Source organism: Haliotis rubra, unplaced genomic scaffold (genome assembly GCF_003918875.1).
Source record: "Haliotis rubra isolate DU_JTF1 unplaced genomic scaffold, ASM391887v1 Scf542, whole genome shotgun sequence".
In the NCBI taxonomy this organism is placed as follows: Eukaryota; Metazoa; Mollusca; class Gastropoda; order Lepetellida; family Haliotidae; genus Haliotis; species Haliotis rubra.
Window position 1 is genome coordinate 324874 of NW_025767238.1, and position 18540 is coordinate 343413.

Below are 18540 nucleotides of genomic sequence, written 5' to 3' on the forward strand. Positions count from 1 at the left end.
AGAAGTGCCAAGTCAAATGGGCCGTGACAAAAAGTCAAAAGGGCCGGTGAAAGTCAAATTTTTATTTTTCGGCCTTTTTTACTTTTCATTTCGGCCCTTTTGACTTTTTTTCGGCCCTTTTGTCCTTCGGCCCTTTTGACTACAACCCATGATGACCAAGTCAGCGAGCCTGACCACCCGGTCCCGTTAGTCGCCTCTTGCGACAAGCATTGGTTACTGAAGGCCAATTCTTACCCGGATCTTCACTGGTCGGCATTCGAGGAATAAAACCTCGTCAGCTCGGACGTAGTGTAGTTGGCCACCCGGGATAAATGCGGGTGAAGATCTATGGGCCAGTTATAAGGTCCGGACTAGAATAAACATGCCTACACGGTCTAATACAGCAGCAGCGACACAGCCACACACACACGCACGTACATACAGCCACGCACACACATGCAACCCCAACCCCCACCAACCTCCTACCTCCACCCCCGAAAACAAACATACTCTCGTGCAGAAGTGCAACAATTTCTCTATTTTAAACTCGTATGTACGCCTAAACATTTCCCATGATTGGGTTGGGATTCGAACGACAGCAAAATCCCCGAGTCAAACTTAGCCAACATGGCCAAGCTGAAGACATTACTAACTTTCAGTGGTTGGTGGAGTTCGAGTTGACAAGGCTCATTTGACTGTCAGGGTTAACCGAGGTCCGACGGTCCAGGTTCGAATCCCAGAGAAAGCCAATGATGATACTTGGTCCGGTCTGTCAGAACCAGTGTGTTGGTTTTTCTAAATATATTAAGCACACAATCTACACGTTGAGTTGTACTTCCATATCAGTTGACAAATTAGCAGGTACATTTGGAGTATTGCTGAAATTGGCCAATTTGAAAATCCTTGTTCAATGGATATTTTCTCTTTTTTTCTCGTTTTAAATGACTTTTTTCAAATCAAACTTTTCAAATGAGTAACGTGTAAAATACGCCCCAAAATGACAACACACCCAAAACTTTGTTGCTACTGAGTGTTTGTCAGCGATTTTCATAAATATATTGTTGTCATACATGTAGTATTTCCGGAAGCGCATGCGAGTTGTCGATTATCTGAAGTTCCGGTAGTGCGGCGGGAAGGAGCACGAGAATTGGCGTTCACTTTAAAGAAATCTGGCCTCCTGTCCAAGCATGACAAAGTTGTATTTTAAAATCTTGAAATGGATACAGTAAAGCATATTATTTGTTCAGAAAGGCAGTTTTTCTAACCCTTCATTCAGCAAATGGCATCCTTTCCCAATATTTAATGACGTGATGTCGGAAAATCTAGACTTGATCAGTCATGTTGAACTGGGAAGAGGCATGTTGAGGGTATCATATTGATATGCGCCATCGTATTGATGTCGATTAAAAAGCATGATAATACTGACATCATTTACACCATGTAGGGCAGTTCACGTATTTACATTGTTTCTATGGAAGGTCAAATTTCGAAACGGTTACGAACAGGTGGAGCTCGGACGGGTACGACCCCGAAATCCAAACCAGGAAAACGTCCCGAGTTTGTTAGCACTGACCCTGAAGTCATACACAAACAGCAGGAGAAAATGGAACTTCTTTTTTAGGATTCAGTCAATTACCCAGTGAAATTCGTTTTAAGTCTAATTTCAGTGATTCGTTTTAGTTGTTGACTGGTGGGAGGGTGGAAGGTTGTTGTCAACCTGGCTAGGAGTGTTGGGGTAGCCCAGTGGTAAAGAAGCGTTCCCTTGTCAAGCCGTTTCTGTGGTCTATGTTCGATTCCCTACATGGGACATTTCTGGTGTCCCCTGCCATGATATTATTAAAAGGGGTGTTAAACCATACTCGCTCACTCTAAACCAGGCTACATTGCAATACGTTTGAAGATGCTGCCTATGTACAGGAATATATCACTTTCTCGTACACAGAAAGCATGCACCTGGACATTTTTTAACTCTTTGCTTAAATTTGCATCTCTGGTTAGTGAAAATCCAACATGTAGTTAACAATCCTCAATTTTTATGATCTCTATTGACAGGCAATAAAAATATACCAACTTTTTTTGAAGTTGGAAACGTTTTACAACTAGATAAAAGTGTTGACATAGTTGATACTAACATATGTGTCTATTTGTTGCAGAGGTCGCATTGAACTAGGGGACATAACCCCACACAACATCAAGCAGCTCAAACGATTGAACCAAGTAGTGTTTCCCGTCACCTACAATGACAAGTTCTACAAGGATGTCCTAGAAGTGGGGGAACTTGCAAAACTTGGTAATAGTGTTAATGCTCTCACATGTCTCAATAATGTTAGAAAATGGGCACACCTTTCATTTTTTAATTTGAAATCTAAATGCATACCTTTGGAAAATGTTTGTAAAGCCTTTGTCTAAAAATATCTTCTACAGAAATTCAGTCGTGAGGTCAGTAATTTTGATAGTGTCGGTTATTATGATTTTAAATCTCTACTTTTCCTATCACATTCTAGTATTTGAAGTTATTTTATGGTCTAAATATATATTTTTTTTATAACCAGCATACTAAGCAGTGTTTTACCTTGCCCTACAAAAGCTGGGGTCGAGACTCCCGGTTATCAACCCATGAAAATAGGGGGTTAGAACAAAAAATCAACCAACCCAGTTGTGGATTCCAAGGGTGCTTGCAGGAAATATGCCTATAACATAATGAAATGGTTGAAGGTACATAACCTATGATTAAGTAATTATTTCAGTCACACAAACCATATACTTCTGTCAAGAATCTGATAAAAAGAATATTGTGCATGCCATGGGACACAATATACTGTAAATCACAATTTTTTTGCGAACATGATATTTTTGCCAAAATTGCGGATGACTTGAGCTCGCTAAAATATTATGACCCAATTTATTATTCACCAGTTCGTATAATCAGCAACATATCGAGACAATACATCAATTAAGCAATGACAACCACTTGGGGGAAGACTAGCATTACTAGTACACACGTCAAACAAGGGATACTCGAACAAAAGTTACTCAATCAGTACGTCTGACAGTCCACACAGGCGCCAACCACTCAACACACATTCTGTTTCTTTAAAGAAAGTTTGATAGGCCGACACCATCCAATGGGTGTGGATAGGTTTCATCACACTTATACGGAGATCAACAGCTTTGGTGATGTCATTGTCAACAATTTAATGGAGGCTTTCCAATTAATGTAATCCCTTTGCTCTGTTTTAAGCTTGTCTGGCCTGTGCAACATGTGTTGTTTTTAGGAAAACATCACTGACTGCATACACACGGAAGTACAGTCAGACCTCGTTAATACGAACACTTTGGTTTTTTAAAAAAAATGTTCGGATAGTGAAATGTTCGTACTGCTGAAACCACAGTATATGCACCGAGTTACTTCCCCTTGATATCTTTCCTTACTATCGAGACTCTGAGGTCATAGATGAAGCCTATGTTTGTGAAGGAAATTGCCTATGTTTATGAAGGAAATTATAAGCTTGTAAAACGTTATTGCTACTACATCCCATACACCATTTAAAACATCTAATCCTAAAATTATTTTGGAATGAAAATGCAAGCTTACATTTATAACGTCCAGATAAACCACTAAAGAAGCAAAAACTATGGCGATTTTTTTTCCATTCGTGACATGTCATAACGTGCCCGTGCCTTTTTCTTTTATATTTTCATTTTTACGTCATCAGAAAATTATTATAAAGAGATTTCTTAAATAATATGTATGGTCGCCTATTTCCTGATATCTGTGGCCTTCCGCTCGGTAACATGACATAACAACGGAAAATACCTCAGTTTCCGAAGCATCGTATGAATAACATGGGAGGCGAATCGTTTGATGTCGGGTATCGTTCGAAAGCTCTGAACATCAACAACATCACTGAACCCTTGCCGAGAGTATTTTAACAGTTGTAAGAAGCGATTTTATTGGATAAAAATTGGTTTCTGATGACGCTTTTTCCGCTACAGTCTGCTATAAGGGTCGTGATTGGTCAAAATCAGACATGTGACCTAAGGCAGCCAATCATATTACGGCAATGGATACCGTCCTCGTAAACGAAAACTTTTAGATTTAGACGAAAGTTTTGGGTAAAATAATTTGGGTTTATAATAGTTTATCATTTTAATTCGTGTTGAAACGGTACCGAGCATATATTTCTTTATTGAAGTCTTTCCCAAAACAGCGTGGTCATCGAAATTTCCCTATCACTTATGATAAAGGGATCAAAGGGATGAGTCGCTAAGTCGCTAAACAAACAACGTGTCACTTTTGGTGGACCAGTCAGCAGCGCGGTTAACTTCAATCGTTCGGATTAACGCAGCTGTTTACAACTTCGTCCAATCCGTTCTGACTGACCAGCGTTCGGAGGCGGAAACTGAATCATCGGACTAACGAGGTGTCAATTATATACAATATATAGGGAGATGATTTGGTGCCCAGTGAGTAGCGTTCGGAAGTCGGTGTATTCGGATTAACGAGGACCGGATTACCGCGGCCTGACTGTACTCTACTGAGCTCAGTTCAAGATTAGCGGCCACCTTTAATATGTAATTGGATTTACAGTAGGTAGAACTATCAGTTGCAATCTAGTTTTGAGAAAAATATCAAAACGTCTGTTGGTCGGTACTCGCAAAAACATTGTGACGCAAATTTTGGTGATTTACAGTATATGTTTTCTGTGACCTTTTTTTACGTTTGTACATACTGCATGCACGAACTCTTCTGCATTAAGGTTAAACCCTGCCATGTATCCTATAGTTGGCGTAAGTCATAAAGTGCATTTTTCTTTGTTCCAGCCTATTACAATGACATAGTTATAGGAGCAGTGTGTTGTCGGATCGACACGTCCGAGAACCAGCGAAGACTTTACATAATGACCCTGGGCTGTCTGGCGCTTACAGGAGACTGGGCATAGGTAAGTCTTTCCTTCTCGGGAACATCGACTCCTTGGCCAAGTGGATGGAGTGTCTGCCTGGAGAACAGAGGTCGGTGTTTTGATCCCAGACTGTCTAATACAGATGCTTAAAGATGGTGGGGCGGCAGCCCGGTGGTTAAAGTGTTTGCTTGTCACATGTTCAATTCCCCACATGGGTACAATGTGTGAATCCCATTTCTGGTGTCCCCTTGATATTGCTGGAATATTCTAATAGTGGCATGAAACAGTAGTTATAAGCACAGTGATGCGAAAACTAAAAATATGATACGAAACTAAAAATAATCACTCCGGCTTTGTCTGTTACTTCTGTCACTTGAGGTTCATACATTTCATTGTGAGGTTTATAGCTATATAGGTTCACATAACAATACTTTGAGTTGATCTGTAGCACGATATTATGGCTGGATGTATATTTTTGTTTTAAGTTTTATTAAAAGTTTTCAACTTAAGTATCACTGTTTGTGCTTAATAACGTAGGTTTTACAAACCCAACTCACTCACTCACTAAAAGATGATACTTATTGTTACCCTGCCTTGCCTGGCAGAAGGGGATAAAACCAGGACTGGTCGCCTTGGAGTCGGTATTCTGTGCCAGAGTGGTGATCTAAGCTAAACTGAGACATAGTAGTGGGCTATGGGATCATGGGAGATTAGTACAAGTTGATCACAGAATGTTCTTGTACCCCAAAGAGGCTGATCATTATTCGGGATATGAATCAACATTGTCTGTCTAGTCTCGATTATTTACAGGCTGCTGTTTTTCAGCTGGAATATTAATGAGTGTCATGTTAAACAACTAGCAAACATCATCAAGAATCAGTTACTAATTTGAAATTAAAAATGAACAACATTATGTTCAAATATGTCAAGGACATCAGATCATCCCCCGGCTTCTAATCCTTCTAGAAGTGTGCACAAATCATTCAATTACACACACACACACACACACACATGAACACACACACACACACACACACACCAATGATTGTGGGTTTGAATTCTGGTATACATGATGATCTGGGCTAGAATTGATGTTCAGCAACCCATGCTTGTCGTAAGAGACCACTAACGAGATCGCATGGTCAGGCTTGCTGACTTGGTTGACACATGTCATTGTATCCCAATTGCTTAGATCAATGCTCATGCTGTTGATCACTGGATGGTTTGGTCAAGACTGGATTTACAACCCACCGCCATATAGCTGGAATATTGCTTAGTGTCTAGGTTGTCAGGGGGTGGTGGGGTAGCCTAGTGGTTAAAGTGTTCGCTCGTCCCACATGGATACCATGTGTGAAGCCCATTTCTGGTGTCCCCGGCCGTGATATTGCTGGAATATTGCTAGAAGCGGCATAAAACCGAACTCACTCACTCTAGGTTGTCAGCACCATACCTATGTTGGTGGCTTTCACCAAAGTGGTAAATGTCTGAGATATGTATCATTTTGAACATCCCTCCATTTTAAGCTTACAAGCAATGATATAACTTGAACACTGTTCCAAGTTGTGTTAGACCCGTGAAGGTCCGGGTTAGAATATTGATCTTCAGTAACCCATGCTTGTCGTAAGAGGCGACTAATAAGATCGGGTGGTCAGACTTGCTGAGTTGGTTGACACATGTCATCGGTTCCCAATTGCGCAGATCGTTTGCGCATGCTGTTGATCACTGGATTGTCTGGTCCAGATTCCATTATTTACAGACCGCTGCTATATAGCTGGAATATTGCTGAGTGCGGCTTAAAACTAAACTCGCTCACTCACTCCAAGTGGTGGTAAACCCAACTCCTTCTTCTCCATTATTTGAGGCCATCTATATACAGGAGATGTCGTAATGTGTTTCAGGGACGGTCATGCTGCAGCATGTTCTCAGGATATGTGACAAAGATGCAAACTTTGACAATGTATTTCTGTAAGTATTCCGAGGAGGGTGTTTTTTTTTCTCACCACTACATTCTTATACTGGGTATGGTGGTTGCTTGCTGTGTGTGCAGTGTACACAAAAGTGATAGGAGCCATACCTAGCTACAGTGGGAACCATGTTGTCCTTGTTTATGTAAATGCAGAGTTTGTGAGAAAATAATGGATGTTTTCTAATGCTCTTTAATCCATCTGTTGGTTTAAACCTATTTTTATTCATCAGAATGAATTGAGATTGGTCAACACTTACTCAGCTTATTTTAACAGCCCATCTGTTGAAGCGTGGTCGAGTGCACAATTGTGAGTTTTAACAGTGTCACAGAGATGCCAACCCATACGATTTTATGGTATTCATTACGAAAAAACAACACAGAATACGTGACTACGATAGCACTAAAATATACAATTTTTTTAAAATAATGCATTAAATTAAATTATCAAATAGCATACATACCATACACAATAAATTTCAACCACATTTTATTCAGTATCAAGCTATATGTGGATACTTGCTACTGATTTAGGTGAGTACAACGATAATAACAAGGTCTTAGACTATATATATATATTTTTTATTCAATATGAAAATTCTTTGTAAAAGTTAATACTAATTTTGGACAAAAAATAATAATTCTTGCATCAGTTTTTTTGCCAAAATACTAACTGTGCTAAATTAAGGTTGGCATCTTTGCTGCGTTACCTGGATAGTGTATTTGTTTCAATAATGTCTCACTTGACAATTTTGTTGGCCACAACAACAGTCACTGGAATGTCTGGTCCAGACTCAACATTGTACAGACTGTTGTCATATAACTGTAATATTGAGGAGTGGGACATTAACTTAATCAACAAATGAACAAACATGGCAAGAAAATGCCAAGGGCTTGTTGGTCATCATTTCACCCATTATGTATTCAATTGAACCTTCAAGGCTGGCCTGGGGCAGTTGGGTAGCCTAGTGGTTACAGCGTTTGCTCGTCATGCCAAACACCAGGCCCCGATTTCTCAAAACAAACTTAGTTTTTACTCAAATTTCAAACTGAGTTTGAAAATTTGAAACAGCTGAATTTTTAACTCAATTACATTTTGAAAATACAAAAGCCCAAATAATGTTAGTAATCTATCCACAAAACTCAAATTGTCTACTATGTTTTAGTTTAATGTTGATTTCAGTTCATTCTGGGAATTACATTTTCTCAAATTTGAGTAAAAACTCGAGGCCAGGGTTCGATTCCCCACGTGGGTACAATGTGTGAAGCCAATTTCTGGTGTCCCCAGCCATGATATTCCTGGAATATTGCTAACAGCGACGTAAAACTAAACTCACTCACTCACTCATGGCTTGCCCAGTTGTCTGAGGACTGCACTTAGCTGTGCCAGTACTCTTAAGTATGTCAGAACCTATGATCATGGGTTCAAATCCTTGTTTGACAAATTACATTTTAAAATTTTACCGCACCATGCTTGTAGGTTTCACCAAATCAGTAAACATCTAAGGTGTGCATCTCTCAAGTTGTTTCTCTCATTGAATAGTAGGACCTCACAGTACTACCAGTACACCAACCAGTTCACCTTTCAAACAATATGTATTGCAATGGTTTTGTCTCCTTGGTGTAGTGGTTAGAGCGTCCGCCCAGAGAGCGGAAGGTCGCGGATTCGATCCCCGACCGCGTTGTACCAAAAGACGTTAAAATATGGTACTTGTTGGTCCCTGCCTGGCGCTCGGCATTAATGGGTACAACAAGGACTGGTCGGCTCGGAGTCAGTATAATGTGTCTGAGTGGGGTATGCATGCTTCACTGCGGTATGGTATCTCGGTGGGCTAGCACTATAAAACCAGCTTATGTCTGGGCTAGTACAAGCAGCCACACATACACATGCATGCACATCGTCATATGAGCGAAATATTCTCAAGCACGACGTAAAACCCAATTTCACCTCACCTCACCTGACCTCAGAACTGAATTGGATAATAAATATATATGAAATTTTGTGATTATCTGTTTTGCTTAAGTTAAATTTTACACTTCCATTCGCACTTATGTTTTCCATTACAATTAATTGATAAAACAGCATACTTTTGATGCAACAAATTTTATATAAAAGAAAATTCAGTCCCTAAAATCAAATCTAAATTCGAAATGTGTGTTTAACACAACCATAACATTTGTTTTTAGGACTATAGTATGTAGAAAATAGGCTCTGCATGTACAATAAACCTCCCTCACCTCACCTTCAAACACTGATATATTGCAATACGTATCAGAGTACGGGTACCCGAATCACAATACAGTGAGACCCCAGACCCCAAATATCCGGAAACCTCGATTGCCGGTCAATTATCATATAAAACCAATCTCTTACGTTATTAAAGTGACTGTCTATAACGGATATGCGGTTTCCTTTCCCGGACAGTAAATTTTACAAACCAACCGCACTTATCCGCACGAAGGTTTCATCTTCCGCGGATGAAGTGAAGCGCGAGTGTCCCACGTGTCTTGACATGAGACAAGGTCTGCTAATCCGGATTAATGCCCGATCAGCGGGGTATTGGTGGTGATTAGTAGGCCTATCTGACACAGTGAATAGTATCTGGCAAATCAAAACGACCATGCTGTTTTGGAAGAGTGTATGCTCTCTACTGTTTCAACACCTAAGCCTGGATGACATAAATCCAGAGCCAGACCAATTTTATTTCTTGTTTTACGGATTTTTGTCCTCAGAAAACCTAAAGGCAGGAGGGAAAAATAAAAATAAATAAATACTAAAAGTATTTTACATTTGGCAATTTATGAAGTGTATATGGGACAAAACACAATCCCCCAAAAAACTTTTCTTGTAAATTTACAGTTTTGACCAATAAAACATTAGGATTTTATTTTTTGAGTGGGGAAATATTTTTTCAATTTTCTTGAAAAAATATGACCGGCAGATCCGTAAAACAAGAAATAAAATTGGTCTGGCCTAAGCTCTATATTGCAATACAATTATTTGCCAATACACAGCCCTATCGAAATAGTCACTTTGATTAAACCCAACTCCCTTACTCACTCACTTATTCACTTATTCGTATCTTGTATGTTTTCAGACATGTACAAATAAACAACGATGGTGCGATTAGATTCTACTAAAAGTTTGGGTTTGAAATTGTGGAAGAAAAACAAAACTATTACAAGCGAATAGAGCCAGCGGACGCCTATGTGTTACAGAAGTCCTTTCGTGTAACGAACAACAACAATCAGCCAGCTAGTGAGGAGACGACGTCCAATAACACAGATATGATGGAGTCCTGAATATATTCACCATGGATCATGACGACACTTGAATTCCTGATGTTACAAAGACATTTTTTGAATGTGAGAATATAGATTTGAAGTGCTTTAAACTTACTAGTTCTTCAACAGAACAAAGCTGTTGGTCTTGTAGTCCTTTGTTACGAAGTTCCAAAATGTGGGATATTCATCTGACATTGGGACAAGACGGGTGCTTTTATTGTTCTTCAGTCAGAACTGAAACTGAAGCTTTCAATTTACATAAATCATTGTTTTTAAGTCCCAATTGATGTCCAGTGGGTTCCTTATAGACGAATACTAAATGAAACGTTCCATTGTGTGATCTACAAAGGTACAGTCGTTGATTGGTGTTAAAGTTGATCATGATGGCAAATTTGTCGGTTACCAATGATTCCATGTGAAATGTTGCTTTTCGACATGGTTTAATGCATCAGAAATGTAATGATCGAGGGATCTGTTGTTTCTTGGTTGAATTTGTGTTTTTAACCAAAGTGGCTTTAATCCCTCAAAAAGCTTTCACTTGATAATGTAGCTGAAATATGGTACAACTTTGTCACGATTGTGTCCATGTTAAGTTAACTGTAGCGCTCAGATTACTCTGTGGAGGGGAGCACAGGGTCTTGGGTACTGGAGGAATTGGGTTGACTATCATCTTTCAACTCTTGTCATAACACAGTCACTATCATAAGTTTGAATAATTAATTTTTGGTTGAATTCATTTTTTTTTTAGTGAGCTAATCTCTATCTTATAGATTTCATTTCTTTGTGGTAAATATTTTCAAAATATGTTTTGAGAAATCTGTTCTTACTCACAATATTTCACTCTTTTTTTCTGATGTAAGTACTTTGAATGAAAAGATAGAGACAAGTGATACTTGTAATACCAACTTCCACGCATGGTAGGACAGACAACACAAAGGTGGCCATGGTCTTCTTGTCTGGAGTTTATGGCATCATTATCTCCCTTTGTAAGGGGAGTAACTCTGTGTGGAAGCTGAAAGGTGTAAGCTGAGATACGACTTGGAGAATTTGCTGTTTGTGTGTGTGGCTGACTGTAGTTTAACAACAGTTGGGGTTAAGCATAATTTGAAGATGGAATATGAATAATGGTTCAGATTTCTTTGATGAGGCATCAGATATTTCAACTTGTTACCATGATGACAAAGAAAAATGACTACAAATGAAGCCACTGAAATTGTTTTTTAAAATGACAAAACGAAAAAAATTAATAAATTGCAATTATATAAATGTTTTTTTATCACTGCTGAAACATCTGTCTGACATATTTCTGACATTCGAATAGATATACTTCATAACAGGCTTACACAGAAACTCGTGAAAGAGTAAGTAAGCACTAATCACGAATTGATGTCATTACTTTTCCACAGCCAATGGTGAGCTTGAATATTGACTGCTAGTTGCTGTACAAATATATAAATGCCATTTTATTTGGAGTAAAGTGTCCAAACTGGGGATGGCATCTCTGAAATAGTCCCTTTTGGTTAAATGACACACACACTTTATGTAATGACAAAAGGGAAAGATGTGCTGGACCTGTTTAAGTAGTCTGTTGTCCATGGAGCGTGCAAAATATATAGAAATGTACATAAATCTGCCGATTGCTGTCATTGTGTCTTAATCTACATTGTATATAAACCATTTACAGGGTTATGTTTCAGTGTTATTCTTTAGTTCAGCAACCAGTGAATATCCGGGTGTTGGAATTGGTCTTCGGCAACAAATGCTTGTCCAAAGGGATCAGCTGGTTGACACATGTCATCGTATCCCAGTTGTGTAGTTTGAAGCTCATGCTGTTGATCACTGGATTGTCTGGACCAGACACATATTATTTACACACTGCCGCCATATATACTCCTCACAAAAAGTTAAGCAACACAAATGTTTAGTCTCATTACATTTTCATTTATTGAAATTGCAAATCATGGAATGATGCAATAGAATGGTGATACATATGTACACATGATTAACAAAATGTAGTTAAATGGTATTGAGCAATAATAGACTTACAAATCATCAAAAGCATGTACCCGTGAAACAGTCGTGCAAAATGTGCTGCATTGATGGAGCAAAATGGTAACATTAAAGTTCAAGTCAGTTTTGGACAGAGAAGCAGTGTTCAGTAAGACATATGACCACCATGAGCACAAATGCAACCTTTACAGGTCTTTGCGTTGACCAAATGAGCCTTTAAAGTTGCTGTTGTGGAATGTTCTGCCATTCTCTCTGTACCGCCTGCTCAAGGTCATCCAGAGTCTACGGGGTGAACATCAAGACCCTGAACACAACTTACAATAATGTCCCAAGCATGTTCAATGGGATTAAAATCAAGTGAGCTTGCAGGTCAGTTCCATATGTGTGATGATGTTGATCTAAACAACTTCATTTACAACTCTTTCTCAGGCATTATTCCAAGGACGGGCATGGAAGTTTAGGACCCGGTTGTTGTTCCAGAGGAATGATTACAGGTAGGTTCACACCGATCAGGGTGCATCTGTTGAAAGCTGAGCACATTCATGCCACATATTTTGCAAGTTGTTTCTGAGAGTGGATGTGTTCGGGTGATGATGTCAATGTTATCAGGTAAATCAATGTGACAGTCACTAAAGGTTATGTATTCTTTGAATATTTAAATTTCGCTATCGAGATTGATAAAGATATTAAACTGAAAATACTTGTTGCTTAATTTTTTGTGAGGAGTATAGCTTGAATATTGCTGAGTGGTCGTTTAACAACAAACATACAGAACATAATGCTCGGCTCGAGTTTTTCTGGAATATAAGATTTGATTAGAGGGATGTTGCAGGGAATACTGGCAAACAAGGATAAGTTGAGCACCGACCTGACAACTGACCCGTATTAACATGGCAACATAATTCTTGACATTGGCCCATATCAACTGCGTTCAAATCTGCATGGTACGGAGGTAACCGCAGAACGACATGCCCATGTTACTACAGTATGGTAGCTACGCGATATACGGGACCGGCTTTGTTAGATTTGGCAAGAAACAACAGTTCGGCTTTGAACATTTTGTCATTGAACGCAATATCGTGCCTTTTTAGCCAAGCTTTGATGTCACCCTTCCTATTGGTGGTTGTTGGGCACTTGTCAACTTGCTTGCCATGGAGTGGAGCGTTGTCCATAACAATAACGGAGTTGGGTGGAATATGGGGTATCAATTTTTCACTCAACTATTTTGAGGAATTCTCAAAATTCATCTCATCGTGATAATCTGCCGTTTTGAGTTTAGCCTCAAATATTTGCAGTACATTTGGCACAAATCCGTTCTCAGAACCTGCATGCACTACTATCAGCCGAGATCCAGACCCAGACGGTGGTCGAACCCCACCTATATCCATGTCACCCTCCAGTTGCCAACATTTTGGGACAGTGTGGTGCACATGTAACCACCTTTCATCAATAAAGATGATTGGCCGGTTTTTAGCTCGGTATTTTTTAATTGCTCGTAAGTATTACATTCGTTTTGCAACTATATCTTTCCTTTCCATCAGTAGCTTGCGATTTTACTTCGTTTTGTGCCATCTCAATCCCATTTGCTTCAGAGTTAACCGTAAACATTCTCGAGAACCCGTATAATTGAGATCTGTTTTGACCATCTCATGGATACTGTCAAGGGTTGGCAGTTGTTTCACACTACATATGAGTTTTGCACAAACTGGCGAATGTGCACTGGTTGAAATCATCGAGTTGGGATTTAATCACAGGACGATTTCGCGACTTGCTTGGGCTAACGAAACTACTCTGCCCCATTATCATGATCGACACCTGCTCGGATGCGCCTAAGTGAAGAGAGAGAGAGAAGAAGAAGAAGAAGAAACTTAGTTTATTTTACCGTGTCACACATTCTCCAGATATAAAAATACATTTCATCGACAAGTTGTAGAAAATATCCGGCCTACTTAGGCCAACGAGACACGATTATACATTAAAATTGCGTTCAAATATATAAACAAAATCATAAAATATTTGGCAATATTACCAAGATTATGATACATAAAATACAGAACACTTGCAGAACAGTTGCACAGAACAGTTGCACCTTGTGGATGGGTAAAGCATTGTATCACTGTTATTATTGTTATTACCTTGACTGAATGCAATTACGATGTTTAAGACGACGTTCATACATATTGAAAACCCTGCGGCTAAAGGGTTACAGTTAAAATTATCTTTCATTATAGCAGTGAAGAGAGATAAACCGGTGGCATAGCTTGTTTTTAACAGTGACTGTTTCGAAGATGTACATTCTTTGTCCATGAGACCGCCTCCGTGGTGTAGTGGTTAGAGCGTCCGCCCGGAGAGCGGAAGGTCGCGGGTTCGATCCCCGACCGCGTCATACCAAAAAGGCGTTAAAATATGGTACTTGTTGGTCCCTGCCTGGCGCTCAGCATCAATGGTTACAACAAGTACTGGTCGGCTCGGAGTCATATGAGCGAAATATTCTGCAGCGACGTTAAACCCAATTTCACCTCACCTCATCTTTCTCCATGTACTTAATAACATTGTATGCCACTTCTCGGGTATGATAATGTATTATCTGACCGTGCTTACCTAACTTTGACATGTTTAATTCCCTTGAAATATATATCTATATATCCGAATATTACCGACTTGCTACACCGACCACGTGATAGTCTTATGAGCAAGGCGTGTGCAGCTACGCGCGGAATCCGTGTGCACCGCCAACTTCTCGTAAACGCGTTCTCTGCGCTGGTCCAACTTATCCTTGTTTGCCAGTAGAAGCAGGACGAATGAACTAAACAGACAAGCTCACAATATGCACATTGTATTTCTTAATGGTGAATAACCAGGTTATACTTGGTCATCAGCATCCCATGCATGTCGTAAGAGGCGAACCGCCTCCGTGGTGTAGTGGTTAGAGCGTCCGCCAGGAGAGCGGAAGGTCGCGGGTTCGATCCCTGACCGCGTCATACCAAAAAGATGTTAAAATATGGTACTTGTTGGTCCCTGCCTGGCGCTCGGCATTAATGGGTACAACAAGGACTGGTCGGCTCAGAGTCAGTATAATGTGTCTGAGTGGGGTATTCATGCTTCACTGCGGCATGGTATCTGACTGGGCTAGCACTATAAAACCAGCTTCAGTCTGGGCTAGTACAAGCAGCCGCATATACACATATACACGCATGCACGTCGTCATATGAGCCAAATATTCTCAAGCACGACGTTTCACCTCACCTCACCTCATAAGAGGCGACCGATGGAATCGGGTGGTCAGGCTCGCTTATGGTTGATACTTGTCATTGTTTCCCTAATGCGGAGATCGATACTCATGGTGTTGATCACTGGATTGTCTGGCGCAGACTTGATTATTTACAGACCGGTGCCCGTCAACCTGAACTAGCGCTAAGCGTGGTAAATCAACAACTACTTCGTTGTGCAAAACTGCGTCACTTTGGCTGCCTGAAACCTTTAATCATAGGTTCGAATCCTTTTTCGACCCTACAATTGGTGTGTGTACATCTTACCAATACTAGTGGGTCAAGGGGCGGTGGAGTAGTCTAGTGGTTAAAGCGTTCGCTCGTCACGCCGAAGACTCGGGTTCGAATCCCCACATGGGTAAAATGTGTGAAACCCATTTCTGGTGTCCCCCGCCGTGATATTGCTCCAATATTGCTAAAAGCGGCGTAAAACTAAATTCACTCACTTTCGGTCTAACCCGTGAAGATCCGGGTTAGAATATTGATCTTCAGTAATCCATTCTTGTCGTAAGAGGCAACTAACGGGATCGGGTGGTCAGGCTCGCTGACTGGGTTAACATATGTCATCGGTTCCAAATTGAGTAGATTGATGTTCATTCTGTTGATCCATGGATTGTCTGGTCCAGATCCGATTATTTACAGACCGCCGCCATATAGCCGGCGTAAAACTAAACTCACTCACTCACTCACAGTAGGTCTAAGCCCAGCTTTTCTACGGGTTTTCCTCCCATGTTAAACGAACGACCGTGATATAACTTGAATATAGATCAAAGTAGCCAGCTCATTTTACCACAGTCCCGCACTCACTTCATGCATCCGTATACAAATTAACAGATGCACACATAAAATCTACATAATTTACAGTATCTGTCGACAACACCTGCTCCTCAAACTGTTACCCGTGAAGATCCGGGTTAGAATTGGTCTTCAGCAACCCATGCGTGTCGTAAGAGGCGATCGATCTACGCCATTTGGAGTTGCAGTGGATCAAGTCTACCCCGGATCTTCACGGTTGGGTTAGCATGGATGTAAGCGACTTTAAAGGGACGACTCACCTTGATATGACTGGAATACAGTTCCAAGTAGATAGCTCATTCAACCACAGTCACTCAGGTGTGTGTGCGTGTGCGTGTGCGTGTGCGTGCAGTTCGTTTTCACACGTTTTCACGAGAGTTTCATTTAATAGACTTTCAGGACAAAAAGGGGGTGCGCACCCCTGCACCCCACGCCTGGATCCGCCTATGAGAGAATGTCGTGTCCCAAGAAAAAGACGGCATTCGTGTCCAAATAAACAGATGCGGACATAAAATGTACGGGACATAATTTACAGTATCTGTCGACAAGACTTGCTTCCCAAACTGTTGTTATCCCTGCAGATCCGGGATAGAATTGATCTTCAGCAACCCATTCCTGTCGTAAGAAGCGACTCACGGGATCGGGTGGTCAGACTCGCCAATTGCGTAGATCGATGCTCATGATGTCAATCACTTGAGTGTCTGGTCCAGACTCGATTATATATCATACAGCTGCAAGACAACTGAGTGCGGCGTTAAACAACAAACAAACAAATCCAAGTGTTACCTGACATCGATGTACCTGTATCATTCTCCGTCCTGTACATTGTAATGCAGCTGGTTGTTTAACGCCGCACTAAGCAATATTCCAGCTACATTGCGGCGGTCTGTAAATAATCTGGAAAAGACAATCCAGTGATTGACATCATGAGTATCGATCTACGCAATTTGGAGTTGTAGATCAATTCTATCTCGGGTCTTCACGGAAATAAATGACTCCAAAATGCACCATGTGTTTGAACGTTTGTCCTGGGGTTTGTGATGTGTTTACGGTCCTCTGTTTGTGTTTTGCCGAAATTTGATGTGTTGAACTTTATGTCTCCTTAAGTAAAAGCTTGGTCCGTTCGTCACACTGAAGACCTCGGTTCGAATCCCCACATGGGTACAATGTGTGAAGCCCATTTCTGGTGTCCCCCGCGTTGATATTGCTGGAATATTGCTAAAAGCGGCGTAAAATTAAACTCACTCACTCACTCACTCGCACACATTCTTTATTCATGTTTTCTCGGTTGTGTCAAACCAACAATAACTCGCTGTATTTCAACGACAGACGAAGATGATGTGATTATGACAATGTTTTTGATGATGTTGGCGATTGTTGTTGTTGATGATGATGATGATGATGATGATGATTAATTACGACGACAATGACGACAATGGTGATGATGACGACGGCGATGATGATGATGATGATGATGAAACGGCCGTTCTTCTAAATACTATAGGTTCAGTGAGTGAAGCCATTTTTTTGAATTCTCTGCCGTGATAACTGGAATTCTGCGAAAAATAACGTAAAATCTAACTCCCTCACAAACTCGCTTATCCCCAACGTCATTGCCACCCGAGGTTCTGTAGAGACCATCACGTGACTTGACCTGTGTTTTGCCGTGGCACAGGTTTGGTTCTGCTCTGTAACCTTTCCGGTTTTTGACATTGCTTGGTATTTTTCCACTGTTCAATGTTTAGAGGTCGTTTGAAATGTCTGTCAAGGGCTTTGGGGTGAGATATTAGTTCAGAAACCTCAGACTGCCCACCTCGCCGTCTGGGCGTTCAGGTTTCCATTCAGCCATTGCATGACCTGGATCTGTCTTTGTGAAAGACATCTCGCGAGATTCAGGTTGCTCCATGACGTCATTTCCCGACATGCACCAGTGGCTTCTTCATACTGAGAGTGGAAACTTACCTCATATACAATTTCTAATCGGAGTTTAAAGGAGATTTAGCTCTACGTAAGATTCTGAAACCACCTGTGCCTGTAATTTTGTTTTATCAAACATGTTTTGTAAACGCAATGGAACCTAAAGTCGATACATGACCCGTGAATGTGGCAACATATTTACCTTACGTGTTGTTTCTGTGAAAGATAAAGGTCCCGCGGCATTATTTGCTTCTCTTCTCGGAGAAAACATCGGTCTGGTCGACAGTGTTTTGTCACTGTGAACGGTAAAGGCGTAGAGGTATTATTCGCGAAGGTTTCGGTTTGAGCGATAGGGTTTCGTTGGATACAATTAATGTGTCGAAACAAACTACACTGCTTAACTGATGGATAAACCATT

The 18540-nt window shown here is 40.5% G+C and overlaps 1 protein-coding gene across 1 annotated transcript; it reads left to right on the forward strand.

Annotated features, from left to right (window-relative positions):
• The first annotated feature begins 1072 nt into the window (after nucleotides 1-1072).
• Nucleotides 1073-10305, forward strand: LOC124253503 (N-alpha-acetyltransferase 50-like). Its single transcript, XM_046687300.1, is given in 6 exon segments — nucleotides 1073-1174; nucleotides 2133-2269; nucleotides 4804-4896; nucleotides 4899-4922; nucleotides 6782-6848; nucleotides 9945-10305. Coding segments are annotated over 6 exon segments (534 nt in total). The 5' UTR covers nucleotides 1073-1166; the 3' UTR covers nucleotides 10150-10305.
• Nucleotides 10306-18540: the final 8235 nt, after the last annotated feature.